The sequence below is a fragment of the Falco naumanni genome, chromosome 5 (assembly GCF_017639655.2).
Source record: "Falco naumanni isolate bFalNau1 chromosome 5, bFalNau1.pat, whole genome shotgun sequence".
NCBI classification, from domain to species: Eukaryota; Metazoa; Chordata; class Aves; order Falconiformes; family Falconidae; genus Falco; species Falco naumanni.
This window is the reverse complement of record NC_054058.1, coordinates 75430613-75451229: the sequence shown is the minus strand read 5'-3', so window position 1 is coordinate 75451229 and position 20617 is coordinate 75430613. Positions and strand designations below refer to the sequence as shown.

Genomic DNA, 20617 nt, shown 5'->3' with positions numbered 1-20617 from the left:
CAGAAACATCATGCCACCTGTAATGTAAGGCTTGAGGCAAACGGAGGTTTTTTTTTTTAAATAACCTTCATACTTCCTTCTTGCAAAGTCCTGGAGAGTCCTACAGAATAAACTAAAGATCAGGGTGATTTATCCCAACAGATGATAGTCCAGATCATTCCTTTATTACAATAAAAGAAGGATGAAAGGGAATTTCCAGAAGAATCACCTGGGACTGTTCCATCCACATTATTTGTGCCTCTGTGTGTTTATGTGTCTGCCCCCTGTGCTGTAACACACTAAAAGGATCCTGCTCTGCTGCTGTGGTCCATCCGCAGAGATCTGTCACAGGCTAGGAAATTCTCTTTATCCTCACAATGACTCTGGCCACCGTGAACTCAGTTTTCTGCAGAGGCAACATAAATCCCAAACTAGTATTTCTTTTATAAAGTCTTGGTAAGAAATGGAAGAAATATGCACGTGTCCCAGTACGCATGTGCAGCCTGACTATTCTCTGAGGAACAAGGACTGTGGGGGAAGGACAGTACACAGCGATGGGGCTGCACCAACAGGACTACAGTCACTGGTTACCAGTTGCACCGGTGGAAATCCCAACTTGATCTAAAGAACAAAAATTTTCACAGTGACAGTAGTTAAGTATTGGGACAGGAGCTGACAGAAGCTGCGGGTTCTCCATCCTACAAAATCTTCTGTAGCCCCATGGATGAAGCTCTGAGAAAACTGATCCAGCCACAAATTTAGCCCTGCATTGAGCAGGAGGTTAGTGACTGGAGATTGCTGCCAACTTAAATGGTTTGATTGTCCTCTGCTTGTCTTCTCCTACAGGAGATGACAGCTGGCTTGGAAACTGAGTTCATCTTTCTCCAAAAATATTTCATCCATACATAGACCTGACATGACCCTGCAAACCCTTAAGACAGTGGTTTGCAATCTTTATCAGTCTGTGGATATGAAAATATTTCCAGTGACAGTCCAGATCATGAGAGCAGCTTTAAATCTCTTCAGAGGAAGTTTGATTTAGTTAGTTTTCACAGATGCCTATGGTCCATATGCCACACTGAAAACTTTTGCTTTGATGGTTCCAATGAGAACAATGTTGGATCAGATTTGGCTTTGATTATTCTGCAAAAACATCCTTTCTAAAGAAATACATTTGCATTTAGTAATCTGTGCGCTCTCTGCCTGTCTCTTGTCTTTCCAGGCACAGACTGCCCTTAAGTAAACTGCCTGTAAACCAAGGAACACCAGATCCCATCTTTATGGAAAGAATGCAGAGGTCTTTTCTTTCTTAAAATATTGTGAAATGGGAAAAATTAGCTACTTGGCATTATTAGTAAGGAAAATTAGAAGCAAGTTTTATCTCAGAAGCTTATATTTTCTTACAGAGCAGCTGTTTACACATTAACACAGAAAGTTGTATGGAACAATGTACACATTCACAGAAAGAGTGAGACTCAGAAATCTATGTCTCACTCTACATCTCAGATAAAAAGACAGAGGAATCATCTTAATTACCTGTTTCCATTTTCCCATCTTGTGCTGCAGGCCCATCAGGAATTACACTCTTCACCTGAAGAAACTCATCCGGCTCATCCCCACCAATGATGGTAAATCCAAAACCCATGTTGCTTTTCTTAAGAGTTGTGCTGAGGAAAGTCCCCTTCAGCTGTGATGCATCACGGGTGAAGAGTGGTTTTTCTACATCAGTCAACACAAACAAGAAAGACAAAAGTTCTGATCTAGTCACAACACAGGGGGGACAGCAGATAAGGTTACTGGCTGACAGCAGGTGACAGCATATGAAAACCAAGGAAATAAAGAGTGCAGGCATTCCAGGAAAAAAATATTTGTGAGTCCTTGTATTAATACAAAGCTTAAAATGTATTTCTTATCTATGGCAGATCAGCCGTAAGTACACAGTTATAAATATTCTTTCATATTAGAAATACATTTAGAAGTGGATCTCGTGTATCTAAAATAATTACAACCGTAAAATGATCTGTGAGGTAATTTTAAAACTTCTTTCCTAACCTTTAAATCCAGCTTTGATTACCAAGTAATACATTCTCCGTAATTTCCCTCGCAATTGCAATAAGGAAAATATCCCTGGAATATCTTATTCCATTTGTTAACAAGCAGTCTAAATATTAGGTGAGTTTTTCTCTCCAAACACGTGGGGTTTTGGCATCCAACAAGTGACACACACAACCGCTGTGCAAGCGCCGTGTCCCCTCTCCGCGTGCCTGGGTGTGCAGTGTGCGTGGCGGGGGCTCCCCATGCCTCTCGTCCATGCTGTGCTTGGTGAGGAAGGGTGGGAGGAAGGTGCGAAGGTTGTGACTCCGACTGCTCTTGCTACGCCCGCAGCGGCGGGGCTGGGCTGGCCGGCAGCGCAGGACATACCGTGCAGCCTGAGCGTCCCGGCGAGGTCGCACTGGCACTGGGACAGGTCATTCGCGCTGCGGGACCTCTTGGGAGCAGGGTGCAGGTGGGCAAATTTAGGTCTAGGTAAGGTTGATGAGGAGCTTTCTACTGTTACAAAGGAGAACAAGCCTCATTCTCTGGGTATAACCTTATGTTAAAGTTTATTTGTCTCTACCAATACTGTTTGCTGCTTATACAGCTCATTTTAAGCGCATTAATTTTTACGTTACCAAGAGGTTGCATTCTTGTGAACTCCTATAACACAGTGCTTGAGGCTTTTAACTTAATTGATGCTTGCTAGATGAGCTAGCTTAGAAACATACCAAACATCCGTTAACGGTAATTTAGAGAAAGTACAATTAATTATTTCAGTGTTGCCAACCTCGGGTGCTCAAAAGAGAGTTGTACATTCCCAAAAATAGAATTTATGATTTTATTTAGAAAATTACTTTGGGGCTCTTATTGCGCTTACTGTTTCTCAGCTTTTAGGAAACACTAGGGCCAACTTTTCTGTCTCTTCTCTGTGCCTCTGAAGGTTAAAGTATTTTAGGTGGCTCACGAGTCCTGCAACTCTGGGAACTCACATATTTAGGGGAGAAATGCTAGGAGACAGGTGATAACACTGTGAGCATTGGCAACACTACTCTTTAATCAGACTACGACAAAATCATTGTCACATCAACAGGAGAGCAGGATCTTTCATCTTAACTAAGATAGGTGACACGGTACTGTACCTCGGAAACCTTGGGCCTGCATAGGCTTTGTTCCAAGTTCTGCGTTGGGCATGTTATGCTGCTGTAGCTTCCTTTTTGCTTCTAGGACAGGGTTTTCAAATTGTGTTCTTCTATTTATGTGGCTGGAAAAAATTTGGTTTTGATTAAAAACTGGGTTCAGTTGGGGAAAATGATCATTTTCACAGTAGGATGCTGTATGTGACTTAGGTGTGTGTGGTTAGAGAGTGAAACCGTTATGAATCCCCAATGAGCCTGAGCGTGTCCCTTACACACCACCCAATTCTGTTGGGGCTGGGAAATGCATGATCCAGCGCACTGCATAATGAACAGCACTGAAAAGTGTTCTGTCATTTCAATATGCTGAACTCTGCTACAGACAAATGGTTTTGATCTACGGGACTACATATTAAACAGCAGTACTGCTGAAGCATCTATAATTACAGTTTTTCATGTTTTTTGCACAAGCATTGTTCTGTGCATGATTCAAAGGATCTGAACCAGTTTTGTGTATTATTATCGATTAGTTGTAAGTGAAATTACTTCATCACTTACAGAAAAGGTAAACCCTAGAATACAGAGTGCTTTTATGATCACAGCTTAGAAATAAATGTAACACAGGAAATAAACTGAAGATGATTTCTTTTTAATTCTATGGTATGTATCTGCTCAGCTATACAGAAAAATTGGATGTTGCAGAAACTAAGTCTGATGGTAGATCAGAACTGCGTAGATAAATATATGAAATATAAGAAAAGTTAATGTACACTTTTTTCCATGATGTTTTACATTTCCCACAACAGGTCAGTAAGCACATCTCCATCATGACACCACTAATTTTCTGTATTGTGTTTAGAACAACAATCTTAACTACACACTCTTATCATATCCTTGAATTTAATTCTTTAATTTAAAGCATACATTTTATCAATCAACGAGTAATCCTACAATCCTGTCCTGTGAGATGTTTCACATATTTCCTGAAGAAGGCAAAACAATTTCATAGGCTGTATTAAACAACTCCACAAGCTAGGATCACGGTAGGATCACAAGGGAGAAAAAAGGCTTGTGCTGCAAGCATTGTTCTGGGGAAATAAATATGTATGTACAGAAGAGCAGGTTTTCAGACATGTCACTCGTTATTTGTTCTCACTGAGCTACTACGTATTGAGTTCTGAAAATCCAATCCCAATCTTAGGCTTTAAGTCCATGAACAGGTGACCTGGGAACTTCTGAAACTATGAGATCCTAAAAAGGGTTGAACACCTTCAGTTTATATTTAAATGACCTTTTATGCCACATTAAGCACTTTTCAGGTCCCTTGGGATTCAGATTCTACCACTGCTTCAAAGTAAGTAAGTGGAATTGCCATTAAGAAGTGAGGTAGAGGAAAGGCAGCAAGTCCTATAGGAGTGCAATATACCAGGAAAACCAGGATTTAGCGGCCAGAGCTAATGAAATTAAAAGATTTCCAGTCATGTGAAAGAGTATTTGATTTAATGAAATGAAGTAAATGTGATAGATCCTGGAGCTGCTACTTTGTTAATATGGCTATAACTCATTCAAGTGGCTGCTAACTTGCTCTTGTACTCCAAAATTTTGATTAATAGTTTTCTTGTAAATTTTAATCTATGTTGCAGACAAAGAAAGTCCCTTTTGTTTCTTTCCTTCTTTAAGACAGGCTGTTTAAGATTGTAGGCTTTCCTTTCCTAGACTTTTGCTTTCTAGTTAGACCATGCTGTAGTTGTCAGAGTCTTCAGCACCTTAGTATATTGCAAACCTGGAAACCTATGATGGAATCATAGAATCACAGAGTGGTTTGGGTTGGAAGGGACCTTAAAGCTCATCTAGTTCCAACCCCCCTGCCACTAGACCAGGTTGCTCAAAACCCCATCCAACCTGTCCTTGAACGCTTCCAGGGATGGGGCATCCACAGCTTCTCTGGGCAACCTGTTGCCAGTGCCTCACCACCCTCACAGTAAAGAATGTCTTCCTTGTATCTAATCTAAATCTATGTTTTTTTCAGTTTAAAACCATTACCCCTTCTCCTATCACTACAGGCCCTAAAAAGCCTGTCCTCATCTTATAAGCCCTCTTCAGGTACTGAAAGGTTCCTCTGAGGTCACCCCAGAACCTTCTCCAGGCTGAAGAACCCCAACTCTCTCAGCCTGTCTCCATAGGAGAGGTGCTCCAGCCCTCTGATCATATTTATGGTCCTCCTCTGGACTCATTCCAACAGGTCCATGACGGAAGGGAGACAAACTTCACCAGTTAAAAATGGAGAAAGACAAGACTTACACGCATTAATAGGGTCATTATGAACTACTAACATAAGCATGAAAAAGGTAATTTTCATGCTACCAGCTGTCATGTCATGTATTTCAATAGTGTAAAGGAAATACTACTTTTGCCATTACACAAGGCAGATGAAACATCATGTGAAATACTACATAAAGTTCTGATCACACATGACCAAATAAAATGAATCCATAGAAAAGGTTTTACAGGAAGATGGGTGAAAGAAAGAGTCTTCTATGATAGAAGACCAAAGGAGTGTCAGCTTTTTATTCAAGCAGAATTAATTCTGATATTTAATTGCATTCTTTGAATATATTTGAAAATAAATGCTAGAATGTATTAAAGACACCAGGATTTCAGACTTGATATCTGTAGGCTTCTTACAAGCAGAAGTGTGAAATTATGAAACAGCTTTCAAAAGCAAGATATGCTGTAAAATATCTAACTTGTTTTATGTTAGTATTTGATAATGTTAAAAACAGGGTTGCTACACAGTGGTTGGGTTAGTTGCTTCAAAATAGGAATCGTGTCTTATTTTAGAGGCTCTGAAGTATCGTGCCCTGGTCTCCAGCTGCCCTTCCAGAAGGGCATGGGTTTCCCATAGCTTTTGTGCCATATTACGCAGATGTAACGGATTCCAGGATCACACATTTAGGACCTTGAACTACACTCAGTGTCATGCTGTAATTGCAGGGCACATCTCAGTGCTGCAGCAGACCTCCTGCAGACCTAAGTTACAACTTATACGTGGTTCTGTGATATAAAAAAAGATGGGATTTTAGCTAATATAGGATGTGTCCATGGCTTAAGGAACATCAGTTCTTGGGTTATTGACATTACATCTAGAATCTGTTATCCACTGTCTCTCTGCAGTTTCTAGGCAGTTGAAGTTGTGGTTTAGTCCATTTACACAGAAATTTCTTCAGTAATGGTTATCTTGAAAATTACCTTTTTCTCCTAGCAGATCAGACAGAAAGACTAGCAGAGATACTTGAAGCACCTCAAGTTGTTGCTGCAACCTTAATAATTCTTAGCTCAAATTTATTCCCATATTCTGAATGTTTTAAGGTAGTGTGCAGTCTCAAAAGCACAATGTGAGAATTCCAACAAATTCAAACTGCATTAAATACTGTGTTCAAGTGGAGTCAAAGAAAAGAGAATTATACTGGTAATCAGTCATTTTTATCAGTCAGTAACACTGGATTTATATTCCTAGACTGATGAGACATGAAACACCTCCCTTTCATGCAGTTTTAAGTGCTATACAGCTTCATGGCTAAATCAGAAAAATTGCTACTGGTGAGTTTACCTGAGAAAGAAGTTATTAAGCTAAGTAGTTCCCTTGAAAGGACATTCTAGCCTTTCATCTAGCTACTTCAACTGCATACAAAATAGATATTACTGACCTAAGTCTTAATAAGACAAGCCAAATGCGAGTTTTAGAGATGGTTACAAATAAGTGCTTTGGCGGTTAAAATAGATTTTGGATGTGATCCAAAAATGTATTGCTTATTGGACATAGTATCTAATTCAGTGAGCATTTCTATCTTCACTTTTCTTCCTTTATTTTATACAATGCATATTAAATACAAAAACCTAGTCCAAAGAGGAAAATCCAAATAATTTCTCCTAGTGTCATTGTGGCTGTACAGAAAAATCACACTGCCTTTTGTTTGCTTTATAGTCCTATGAACCTGAATTTCCCTCTGCAGAGAAGAAAGGGTAGTTGGTGCTTGTTGCTGTCCCGTGAGCTCACCGTATGCTACCTGGGGACAACCCCTCAGTGGCAGGATTTGATTTGGGGCTGCATTTAGCTGTGAAGTTGAAATACTGACTCTTGTGTTATGAGCAGGTACTGTCACCACCAGCCAGCCTATGAAACAGAGGCACCATTCTGCCATCTCATCAGTGAACAGGGGCCAGGCTAAGGTGTTTCTGTGATGGAGTTTCATGTTAGATGTGCTTAAGACAACCAAAACTCATTCTTCACAGGTTTATGGGTAGTAAAACCTAGTATGCAAATTTTAGTTGATGGCCAAGATACCGAGCCCTGCCAAAAGGGTAGCACGTCTAAGTATGTGCATCAGCAGAAGGAGTTTACCCTATCTCCTTTTCTTAGCTACTTTAACATATAGGGTTTTCTGATAGTTTGTGACCCTAACTTTTGAAATTGTTGCCTATAACCCAACAAAGTAACTCTGAGGATCAGGATGCCTATAAGACAGACATTCTGACGCATAACTTGTTAGTGCCTAACTCCTGTTTACATTCACATTTTTCAGTTACTAAATCTTTATAATGACAAAAAGACCTGAAATAAGATTTTCTATTCGAGTAGTAACAGAGTGTTGTCAGAAACTGTAAGTCAAGGAGGTATATTTCTTCCAGAATACATACCTGTATGGCTAATTTAGCTGTTCTATTAAGGAGACCATGTCTGGAAATTAGAGCTCTGTGTTGTAGTTAATCATCCTTAAAAGGGGAAATAATCTTTTGGCAATTAGAATGCTGCAAGACCCAGTGCACTCTAACAACCACATTCTTTCCATAGCCCTGCACAGCTAAGTGCTGCTGGTTCTTAGTTTATAAATTAAGAGAAAATTGCATAACACTTAACCCACTTATAGCAAACACTTCTCATTTATGTCAAATGTCTACACCTTACATATAAAGCCTAGACCTGCATAACAACACAAATGAAAATTTTAATAATGACTCACACCTACATTCATGCATGAATAAGAGAGGAAGTTTTACTGCAGACCTTATTTTTTATCAGAATTTGCAAATATGTGAATAGTCTTTAGTAACTTTGCTAGTAAGGCCTTTGAGGTTTTTCTTTGGGGTTTTTTTTTTAGCTTTGCCTCTGGTCTCAGATTACATGACTGGTCCTTGTAAGGTAAACTACAGTTTGCTCACCCTTACAAACTTTCCATGGGGTACAAATATTTCACTGAGCAGAGCAACAGCCCTTCTTTCATTGGCAGTTTTAAAGGTCTGCATGTAAAGTTGGACTGGACTGGAACGCATAAAAGTTCATAACCTAACTTTTCATGATTTACTCACATTTATGACATAATTAAGAGAGTTTATTGTAATCTGATTTTAACTAGTTAAAATTGAACTCATCTCTTGAATACTGGTAATAAAGGAGGCATGACTGCCACATTTTAGCATGAAAAATGGAACACAATTTTTGTTTCAAACTTATTGAGCTCAGACAGCAAATTAAAGTACAGCTACATTTTACTGAACATAAAACTCCTCATGAACTTAGCACGGCTGCTTTTTTAATGCCATCCTGTTTACATCCATTCCACTTCTAAAAACCTCTGAGCCTGCAGTAGGTTTGATATATCTTTCCACAAATCTTACCTGTGGTAGGATTAATAAATTTGGCACTAACAGCCTTAAAGTATGTAATTGCATAATAACATCTGGGCCTGGTGCCTTGCGTCTGTTTACCTGCGTTGGACATGAAATGGAGATAAATACTCGTCCTGTTTCTGCCTCCGCAGTGAAGTGTGAGCCTCACTGGTGCCAGAACGCCTTGGGCTGCGCTAACAACCGAGCAGGGTCTCAGTAAGAGATTAATGCACAGAAATTGCACAACACCTGTTACTCGCCAAAATACTCTTAAAAACCACTGGGGCATAATTGCTTGTGTACACATACTCAGGGAGGGTTAAGTAAAGAGAGATACAAGGACTCCAGCCCCTCGCTACTTGGGGACATCATAAAAGAACTCGGGCATAAAGAGAGAGGGCAATTTAATGTCATTACATAGAGACTTCAAAAACTTATCTTTTTGCTGGAATCTGGACTGACTAAGCTGATTTGGGCTGAGAGGCAAAGCAGATGGGGCTGTCGGCTCTTTCAGCTGAGGTCAGGGAACAAGCCGGGGACAAGGAAGCAGAGCTGGTGCTCCTGCATTTGGAGAATGCGACAGAAGGAGTCAGCAGGGCTATGGCCAAACACTGTTTTCATTTGTTTGTTTGCTTTGTAGGAGGGCTAGAGAAGGTGCACGGGCATCCACAAGCTGCTTCTGCTGTTATAAGCAGTAAAGAAAGGGGCATCTTCCATCTTCTAACCCTCCAGAAATGAGGTTGTTTTTTGATCCCCTTGTCCAGCTCTACCCTGTGCACGTTAGCCACAGCACATCCTGAGGTCTGGAAAAGCGGCAGCCTCAGCATCTGCCTAGAGTGACCCTGCAGTCAACGTGCTGGTATGGATTTGAGGCACCAAGGGGATAATGTGACACACAAACAAAAAATTTTCTGGTTTGCATGAAACAACTAGAATAAATGTACTGCTTAAGTGCCAGGATTTGAAGCAGAGATTTTAGGTAAGGAGCCACCTTCTCTAAAGATCTCTCTTATTTAATAAAAGAAACTAGTAGGTAGATCTTTCTGAACTTTTCAAGCACTGTCTGCACAGTGATGGGGAGAGGCTTTCTGCCTCCTCTGCTATATACTTTGTGTAGAAAGCCACAATCAGAACTGACCACTCCAAAGAGGTATCACAATGTTGAATTTAGATTCACTTTGCCTAAGTCTCATTCACTGTATTGAGCTAAAAACCAGGTAACATTCTCTGTGATTTACTTATTTTATGCAGGAACTGGCCAGAACAGGTTCTATTACTTCAGACGAAAGCTTTCTGATGCCCTTTGCACAGAGGAACAAGAAGTTTTTTCTTGTTTCATGACTAAAATAAAATCTGAAAAAATGAAAGCAAGGATTGTGCTACGAAAATAGAAATTTATATTATTTTATTTTCAGCTGCACTTTTAAGTACAAAATAAAACACCACGTTGCTGAAATTTTATATGCATTGTATAAATAACCTCCCTTCTGGTACAAACAGTATAAACATCTGATTTGCAGCAGGAAGGACTACTCAGAAAAGGATCTTAACAGAGCTAAAATGATTATGTTTTTCCCTATTCATTGATTATCAAGATCTCTACCTTGTGGATATCCAAAGCTTACATAAAAAATACAACATTTATTTAATGAATATGATCTTTGTACAAGTATCAGCTGGAATGATACCTTGAAATCAGATCCTGAAGGAAGAGAATGACTGAATGCCTGAGTCACTGGTCTGAGACCCATTGAATGTATTTGGACACATTTGCTGTATTGATGACTGAGAATTCCTTGTATACCCTCAGTTTAACATGTCAAGTAATTGTACCCATGCCTTGCCAGGCTAAGCACTGCAGAGGATATTAATATTAGGTTATGACATATTAACAGCAACTTAATATTGAACTTGGGAACTTACTCAACATAATAAGTGCCATAAATGGGATCATCAATTTTCTCCCAGCCATATGGAAGCTCTGAAAAACAAAGAGTTGTCTCTCTCAGTAAATACAGTACAGAACACTAAGACTTCTAATAACAAAATTGTGGCTCTTTGCTGGTGTTGAGGGAAATTAACTTGATAGTGAAATCAGATACAGTGATCAAAGCAAATGCCAAATCTTGAACACACCCCATGGAAGCCACAAGTAGTATTAACGTGAAAACTGCATGCAAACACAGATCTCAGTTTCTAGAAAAACACATTTTCATTGAACTACTCTATTGTTCCAACAGCTGTACCAGCCAACGACTGCAGCACATCTTGTATGACATCACCACCGGAGGAAGTGAGAGCATTCTGTTTTCCCAAATAGGTACACACACAAAAAAAAAGTAATTTGCTTTTTGAGCTTCTTTCTTTGCTAGGAATGCTGGAAAAGTTGTTCTAGACGGAACAAAAAGAGTTTGCTTTCTGCCATGTAAGTACAGTAAGTATACCTAAATGCTCCTGAGAAGTTTGTACTATTCATCTTACTATGATGGCAATTCCACAGCCTCCAAAGGCATCCTGTTCCAAAGCTTAGTTAGACATCAGGGACATCAAAGTACAAAGTAGTACATGGCAGTACAAACCAAAATAAGATATTGCAGCATCTTCTGGCCATAAAAACTAATTATATTTTGCAGAAATAGAGATCCCTAAAACATTCTGCTATTAACAATTAAAATTTTAACTGGATTAATTTAATGCACTCAGAAATCAATCTTCCATGTACAACCAAACTGTCATATCTATATTCATATACATCCATACATATTTTATTATCACTCACACTGAAGGCTTAAAATTTTTTTATACTGCCAACAGAACTTCATCTTGTATTTAAAAGGCACCAGACAGATGTGACAAGTATCTCAGTCAACACAAAGAGAGTAAAAACCTTAGTGCCAGATGTGATGACTTTGATGGAGGAGACTCACAAAAGGATGGGCATTCCCATCACACACAGATACTGATTTCTGTGCCATTAGACTATGGCACAATATATGGAGAGTGGTATTGAGATGCTGTAAGGAAATTTGATTCTGGAATTCCGTATCTCAGATTTTTTGTCCTTTTTAAACTCAGTTGCACTTTTCAAGTAACTTTTGGGAGACAATGAGTACCAAACTAGACAGAGCAGAACTGATGTAGTGCATACTGAACACAGTCATTAAACTGGCCATAAAGAAGTACTCCTGGATACTCCTGGATGATTTGAGCTTTTTTTTTTTTTTTTTTCTTTCAGTGACAATGTGAATAGACAGTTATTGATATGCTCTAAAAGGCAAATAGGAAAGTAAAGCCTGACTGGAAATAGGGAGATTAAAGACTTAAAAAACAATCTTAAGAAATTGTTTTATCTCTGCCTTAAGACTGCTGTGGTCTTCATGTAACATTGACCTCGAAGAATGTTCCTGCTCAGCCTATTCCGATACTGCAATGGAAGATACAACCCTCTGCCAGAGACTGGCAGATGAGGAGCTCCCCGTTACTTTTTTTGTAACAAAAAGCTCAAGGACTTCCTTAATGTTGATACTCAATTCTTCCTCTTATTCTTAAAATATTGTTAGCATTGAAATCTTCACAGGTCCAGACTCCAAACTGCTTTTGTCAGGGCTATTTTGTTATTGTCACTTTGTAGCAATAAATGCAGCATAAGGTACTTAATCAGGTCACAGAATCACAGAATGGTTGAGGTTAGAAGGAACTTTTGGAGATTATCTCACCCAACCCCTCTGCTCAAAGCTGGGTCACCTAGACCAGGCTGCTCAGGACCATCTCCAGCCAGCTTTTTAATGTCTCCAAGGATGGAGACTCCACAACCACAACTCCACAACCTCTCTGGGCAACTTCTTCAAGTGTTTGATCACTTACAAGTGAAGAAGGTTATTTTTTTCAGAATTTCCCGTATTTCAGTTTGTACCCTTTACCTCTTGTCCTGTCACTGGACACCACTGCAAAGAGCCTGTTTCCATCTTCCTTGCACCTCCCTTCATGTATGTATTTAGACTGATAAAATCTCCTTTGAGGATTCTCTTCTCCAGGCCAAAGAGTCCCAGCTCTCTCAGCCTTTCCTTATAGGAGAGATGCTCCAGTCCCTTAATCATCGTAGTGGCCCTTCACTGAACTCTCTCCTGTATGCACATGTCTCTCTTGTACTTGGTAGCCCAAAACTGAATCCGGAACTCCAGCTGTGTCTCACCAGTGCCGAGTAGAGGAGATGGATCATCTCCCTTGATCTGATGGCAATACCTGCCAGCTGCAGCCCAGGAGGCTACTGGCCTGCTTTGTGCAATGGCAGTTGTCACTGGCTCATTGTCAAGTCACCAAGCATTACAAAGCTCTGGTGTTGCTCTTTTCAGACCTGCTCAGAACTTGGGTAAAATCTGTGGGTAACTGACCCTGCAACGGTTCCCATAAAGTCCTGTATATCCTGAGACAAGACTATGTAATGTAATCCATAAATATTCAAAAAGAAAGCAACTGATACACAAATTCTGTACTGCCCCTACAGTAAGTTTCATTCCCAATGCATGCAAGATAAAGGCAGTCATTTGCTATCAGAAAATTATGTTTTTACTTAACCCTATGACACAGAATGAATACAAAGTACCAATTTAAATACTATAGATACAACTTATTTTCATGTAACCTTACAAGGTTTTCTTCCCCTAATTAACTTACTGTTGCTTTCGTATCTGGCCATCTAAAATTACATTTCCTTAGAGAAAAGTGAGGCAAGTACTGGTCCAATCTGTACATAAAAATACTCACAAACACACATGCATGCATACGCCACACAGAGAGATATATGCGTAGATCCCTTTCCCAAAGTGTATTAGTAGATGGAGTTTTTTACAACTATGAAATTAAAAAAAAGAAAGTAGAGCTTTTGCCCAAAGTTAGAAGTTGGTATTTTTCTACAAATATATACACTTTAAAATATATAGGTGCAGAGGACATTTTTTATTTCATGTATTTATGAAAATCTGAAATAATCTGAGGATTTACTATTACCCTATTGGCCTATTTTTCCTAAAGTAATCATATATAACTGTATTTATGAACTGGCAAACTATCGAGAAGGTAAATGGCAAATCCCACTTTGTAGTGTAAAAGTCTGTAAACAATTAGTTAATTTCACATATTACGGAGAACTCATTTTTAAATGCATGGATTGAACCTCTGATTATCTAACACCATCAAACAGTCATGTGTTCAGAAGAAAGGAAATAAAAAATTACCTTCCTGTACCATAATAGATATAAACTCTATGTAAGGCAATGCTCTAATTTCATTTTCCCATTTGAGATGCAGCCTGTAAGCTATGTTTAATTAAAATTCTGTGTTGACCAGTAAAATGGAATTGCCAGAGCACAAAGTCAAGCCCCTCGCCCACCAAGTACGGCAGATAAGGTTAGTGGAGCGTAGTTTACTACAGAGCTTCTGTTAGAAGAATCTTGTGCTACATTTGCTTTCAGGAGCACTGTGATTATTTTTCATTACACTAAATATCTATTCCATTTTGCACTATTGAAATGAAAGATTACAGGACAGAAATACTTTAGTGCTTCATAAAACAGGAAGCTAAGCATTTACCAAATTAGGGGTGAGGGCATTACAGCTTCTCTTTTTCATTTCATTGTACCCAGGGATGATCATTAGGGATGAGAGTGAACTGTAAACATTTATAAAAGAGAATTGTTATAAAACACTTGTGAAGATTACTGTTGGACACCTTGATTTGAAATGGGAAGGGGCTATAAATTATAGCGTTCTTTGATATTCATTTGGTAGCACTAGCATGCTAGTTCATGTCTAATTTCTGCAACCAATTGTTTCATGGGTACTATGCTATATGAAGTCTTCATTTTCATGAGCTCAACACTGCTATCATTCATGCCTTTCATTCTGTTGACTCCGGGAGGCTTTCTCTATAGAAAGAAATCTTTCTTTCTATAGAAGGAAAACCTCCATAAATCTACAATTTATTTTCAGTCCCCAAAATCTTACACTGCATTCCCACAGATCTCCTTTCATCCAGTGGAGGGCCTGTTCAGGAACATTTGTAAAATCACCATTTAAAAATCAGCAATAGTTTGCGCAGCAGTTGGCAATGCTGATAGCATGAGTGGACGGAAAGGTGCTGAAAGATCTGCATAGTATGTTTATACGCTCCGGTTTTCACGTCATGCTTTATTCCTTACCACAGAAGCAGCATCTAGGTAATACCGCAGCAGTCATGCAAAATAAAAAAAAGATCAAAAAGGAACAGCTGATACTAAGACACTTTGCTCAGCATGAATCTGGGTAAGATTTCAGATGCAGAAGGAGCTGCATTTCTAAAAATTAAATGACCAATGGTAACAAAAGCCTTTTTATTTTCAAAGAAATAAAGAAGGAAAGAAAGAATGAAAAAAAGACAGACTAATATGAATTCAAGCAGGTCACTTCAACAATCAATGGTAGTGCTTCCCCATCACAGCCTGCTTATACTAATCATCCAGATGCTCTTCTTCTGCCTTCTGAAAGCTGTTGTGTTTCACAATAATTTTTGATGGTGCCACTTAACCTTCTCTGGGGATGGAGGAAAAGAGTATGTTTTGGATCTCAATGTTCCAAGATGAAAAAGCATATTACCAATACTGAAGATTACTTTTTCTGAAGTTTATGAAGTACTAAATGTGTTAAAGAGAGTCATAAAAACCTCCAAAGGTTTCAGGACAACTAGCATTGTGTCATTACCCTACTGACAGACTGGAAAGACAGACGAGGGCACATTTTTTTAATTGGCTGCAATCAAAATATTTGTATAGTACAAAAGAATATAGTATGAGAGAGAAAAAGAAAATACAGTGCCTGCTGAAGATGTTGTCAATAAGGATGTGGAAGCTGTGGAAGTCACTGTGAGTTTGGTTCACCTGTCTTGTTAACACCCAGCCACAGGTCAGGAAGCCTTTTCTAACCTATATATGAGACCTTTTCCAAAAACTATTGTATCTTTCCACTCAACAACCTGTGTTTTATCTCTTGCTTTCTCTCTCCCCTTTTCTTACTCCCTGTTTCAAATCCAGTTTTACCTTTTCAAGTCAGTTACTTACTACAGAGGGTAGGTATCAAAAGAGCTGGGTTAAAAGTTACAAAATACCATGCAGTTCCACAGTCCAATGCAGCTGCACATTCCTCCAGTTTCTTTCAGAGATACGGTCTTTGCAAACATTTATCTGTAAGTCTAAAGCAGTGTTCTTCATTGCATAGTTTACAAAAAAACTTGCCTGCAATACCCTAAGGCACAGCACACAGATTACCGGGGAGCGGATGCTGCTCAAGGCATGCTATGCTGCTCCCGCAGGAGCAGGGGGCTGGAGATGTCCAGTTTGAATGGTTTCGTTAGTGCACATCCACATTGCCCAGCTGATGATACATGAAAGAGATATAGTAGCTGTGCTGCTGCTCCTGAATCCTTCTGTTACAGCGTGCCATAAGGAAAGAGAGGATAATATTGCTCACCGAAAATCAGTATTTAACCTACTATCTCCATATCTGTGTGAATTCTGCTAGGTCACCTATCTGTACACTATCTGGGAGTTCCAAAAAACAACAACAAAAAATCAACATGTATATGCTATGGTAAAATCCTTCATACTACCTCAACAGGTTCTTCCATTGAGCCATGTTTAAAATGTCACTGCCTGAGCTGGAAAATGCAAGTACTAACATGGACTTCTCTATGCAAGTGTACAAATCAAAAGCTGTGGGAGAAAATAAATTAGATAAAAAAACATGGAAGTTGAACTCAGTGAAATAACAACAAAGGCAGGATGGACAACTCCACCTCCACAGCAAAAACAAATTCACTCTTCCTGTCATGGAAGACCTGGAAAACTTACGGAACATACCAACTCAAGCCAAGTCACCTAAGCTCAATTTCAGTTACACTCATGTTCTCCAACTGCCATTCGCATACCAGCAAAATTCACAAAGACATGACTGTTTATATTCTTTCTATAATGACACACCATTCATGTGCAATTTATTCCCATGAATAAAATGACATTATGCATAATTTCTTCTTGCACAATGGAAACAAATGTCTAAGTAACATTCACATCTGATAAATGCGTCTTCTTCCTTCTGTGCAGCTTATTGTGACATGCTACATCCTTAATTGTGCAGAATGCAGATTACTATGTATTACTATCAATTCAATAATATTTTCTCCCAGCACTGTTACCAAGTGAAATATTGCCAACAGTAGGGATATTCTTAACATTAAGTAGAGTTGATCCCTCTGACATGCCAAACTGTGTAATGTCTAATCAAGAATTGCATTAATACAGTGAAAAAGTACCAACTGAAGTAGTGAGTTTAAACTAGCAAAACCAAGTTCATAAGGGGCTTGTCAGCTATTCAAATAAAAACAAAAGAAATGCAATTGAAAAGAAATTAGGGGAAAAAAAGACCTTATGTGTTAATAATTTAGTTAGGTTATTGTAGACAGTACCTGAGATGGTTTCCTTAATAAAGCCTTGGTAAAGAATTCAATTCTTAAGTTTAGTGGACAATAGCTTAAGATGGTCAGACTACTCTCCATGGACCTTTCAGAGAGAAACCTTAGGGTTTCTGTTAAAAGATTCCAAACAAACTAAAAAATTCTGTTTTCCACATTTAGAAATAATAGAACGAAGGAAAGCAGAAAGTCACTGAAAAATATTTATTATTAAAACTTCAGATTTTTTCATCAGACCATGTTATCCCTTTGTCTTGTTCTCTGTCCTTACTCCTGTGTTATTTGTGCTGGGTACTTGGTTTGTATTACAGAATGTTTGTGGAGAGAGAAGCTTAAATCAGCTCCTTGTTGATCTCACAGTTCCCAGCAAAGTGACTAGCGTTTTGCTGGGGAAATAGAGGCCGCTAAGAAACAGTCAAAAATCTCCTTTTTTAGCTGTAAGTTCTTGCCCAGGAGACTGGATATGAATGTATCCAGGCTTCCATGGAATTATTAAACAGCTCTGCGCCTTAACTTCCAAGAATAGTTTGGGATAATTTCTGAATGCTGTGTTAATTACATGTTATCTCAGTTTTAATACAACAATGGGTACATCTCAACAGAGTCACTGAAACTCTTATCCTCACAGCTCCCAGCTTTAAACTAGCTAATGCGGGCGCTGCTAGGAGTAAAGTCACTTCAGGACAAATCTCGGTGCAGAGAACTCAGCTCAACCCCGGCCGTTACTCACACGCATGCCGAGGAGCTGCGATGGCACTGCTGGTTCAGAGATCAGCCATGCACACAAAAGGGACTGTCACTAGCACACCCGTTTTACCAGCAGAAAAGGAGCCCCAAGTACATCAACCGCGTGCTGCATTATCAATTTGTATTCTGGAAGTTCAGCAGATCTGCTGCACTCCACGTACAACTCTAATGGGGAAGATTCTGCCTTTGAAACTGATTTTATTAACACAGCTTTTTTATGCTATATTCTTTAGACTTTGAAGAAAACAGACTGAAAAGAAGCATTCTTTTTGATCTTTTGGATGTTCAAATCTTTCAGTGCTTGTACCTCATTACTGACTGTATCAATTCAGCCTCGTTACAAACCAGTGTTTTCTATCTAATAACTGCCTGATCTCATGCAGTCAGGCTTTTCTTCTTCTATTTGCTTTTCAGTCTCTTCATTTATTTATATTATTTCTTTTGCTGTTAAATGTTTAACAACCTACCCTGAGAATTTATGTAGTTATTGAATTTGCTGTTATTATATAACCTAAACCCTTCAGTTTGGCTACTGACCTAAAAAGACCCATAGAAGTATTTAGTTAATAATAGTGCAGGCTAGACCTTATGGGGGGCAGCTAGGTATTCTGTTACTAGTACCTCAAATTCATATATAAGCTTCAACATAAGCTAGCTATTCACCTCTTAACCTCTGGTATAACAAAGGGGGAAAAAGCTTATTTTTCTGTAAGAAACCTAAATGACATATTTTAATGTTATTGTCAGTGCCAAACTTTAATAAAGAGGATCTTGGTGGCTGTCTGCTGAATTCAATCCCATGTATCAAACTGGATGCGGTATTGCAGACGCGCTCTAACGAGTCAGTTCCCAACCTGTACGGTTGCAAAATTCTCTTCCTGCCCAGGTGCAGGACTTTGCATTTGTCCTTGTTGAATTTTGCAAGGTTTCTGCTGGCCTGTTCCTGCAGCCTGGCTCAGTCCCTCAGTGGCAGCCTTCCCCTTGACCATCTTGACTGGTCCCCTGGGGTCACCTGCGACGTTGGCTTTGTTACCTCCTTCAGACTGTACGTAAAGATGTCAAACAGGACAGACTCATCTATAAACTGCTGCAGTACTCCTCTTGCATAGGCATTCAGGCACAGTATGGTCATTAACCACTACCTTCTGAGCCTCACCACCCAACCAGTTATTTACCTGTACAGTTCTCTATCCATCCTTATTTTTAATGCCCTAAATGCGATACACAAATACTGTATGAGACAAAAAATCTCGCAAAAGTCAAGGTAAATGACATCCACTACTTTTGCTTCATGCACAAACCCAGTCATTTTAGCATAGCAATCAAGTTGGTCAGGCATGATTTGCACTTGGTAAATCCACATTGGCTGTTCCCAGTGTACCAGGTCTGGGTGAGATGTAGTTAACTTTTTCCACAGCAGCCCCCGCAGCGCTGTGCTCTGTACTGGTAGCTGGAACAGCGGTGCTAACACACCAGGGTTCTGGCTGCTGCTGAGCAGGGCTCGCACAGCACCAAGGCTGCCTCTCCAGCCTTCCCCCCCTCAGCAGCAGGACGGGGGTGGGAAAGATCTTGGGAGGGGACACAGCCAGGACAGATGGCCCAGAGTGACCACCGGGGTATTCCATACCATATGACATTTGCTCAGATACAAAAGATAAGAGAAAGGAGGACAAAGGGGAATGATATTATTTATGATGTTCGTCTTCCGGAACAACCACTACATATACTTAAGTCCTTCCTGGGAAATGGCCAGACATTGCCTACTGATGGGAAGTACAGAATAATGACTTTTGTATTCCTTTGCTTCCACATGTAACCTTTGCTTTTTCTTTATTAAACTGCCTTTATTTTGACTCAGAGGCTTTTTTCCATCTTATTTTCTCCACCTCATCCTGGTGGGGAGGAGAATGATAGAGCAGCTTAAGTGTGCACCTGGTATCTGCTCAGGGTCAACCCACCACACCCAGTCACCACCCTCTCCTTTCAGTGTCCAGAAATGTGTTCTCAGAGGACTCACTTTCTAATTTCATCAGGCACATTGTTAGGGCCTGACAGCTGCCAGCATCCTGAGCTCCTCTGCCACAGCATCCTGAACTTCACTGTTCCATGGTCGTTGTACCTAAAGCTGCCACTGACTATCACATCTCCTACTAGTTGTTGCTGCTAGTTCATAGCAGGTCCAGCTGTGCATCACCCCTCATTGGCTCATCTGGTACCTGTATCATGAAGTTATTCCTGAAAACTGCCAGATATCTTGTTGACTGCTTGTCTTCTACCTTGTTGCCCATTTAGCAGAAGTCAGGGATGTTAAAGTCTCCCATAAAAGCCAGAATCTGTGATTAGAGACTTCCTTGAGTTGTTTAAAGAAGGCTTCCTTGCCCTGATGAGGGGGTCTGCAACAACCCACCATGGTCTCCATTACTGACCTCTCCTCTGATCCTGATCCACAGTTTATCCACCAGCCAGCTGTCTGGAGAGCTCCATATATCCAAGCTGTTCCTCTGCACAGAGGACAGCCCCTTTTCCTCATCTTTCCTGGTCAGACCGGTTATTT

At 39.7% G+C, this 20617-nt stretch overlaps 1 protein-coding gene across 10 annotated transcripts in view; it reads right to left on the bottom strand.

The window, feature by feature from the left end:
• Positions 1–20617, bottom strand: part of MAGI2 (membrane associated guanylate kinase, WW and PDZ domain containing 2) — a 754276-nt gene that overhangs the window by 149124 nt on the left and 584535 nt on the right. For all 10 annotated transcript variants that reach the window (XM_040595989.1, XM_040595988.1, XM_040595990.1 and 7 more), the window contains 3 exons: positions 10740–10797; positions 3156–3277; positions 1516–1698 (listed from right to left, as the gene is read on the bottom strand). In XM_040595989.1, the coding sequence (XP_040451923.1) occupies positions 1516–1698; positions 3156–3277; positions 10740–10797 (363 nt within the window). The remainder of the gene's footprint in view (positions 1–1515; positions 1699–3155; positions 3278–10739; positions 10798–20617) is intronic.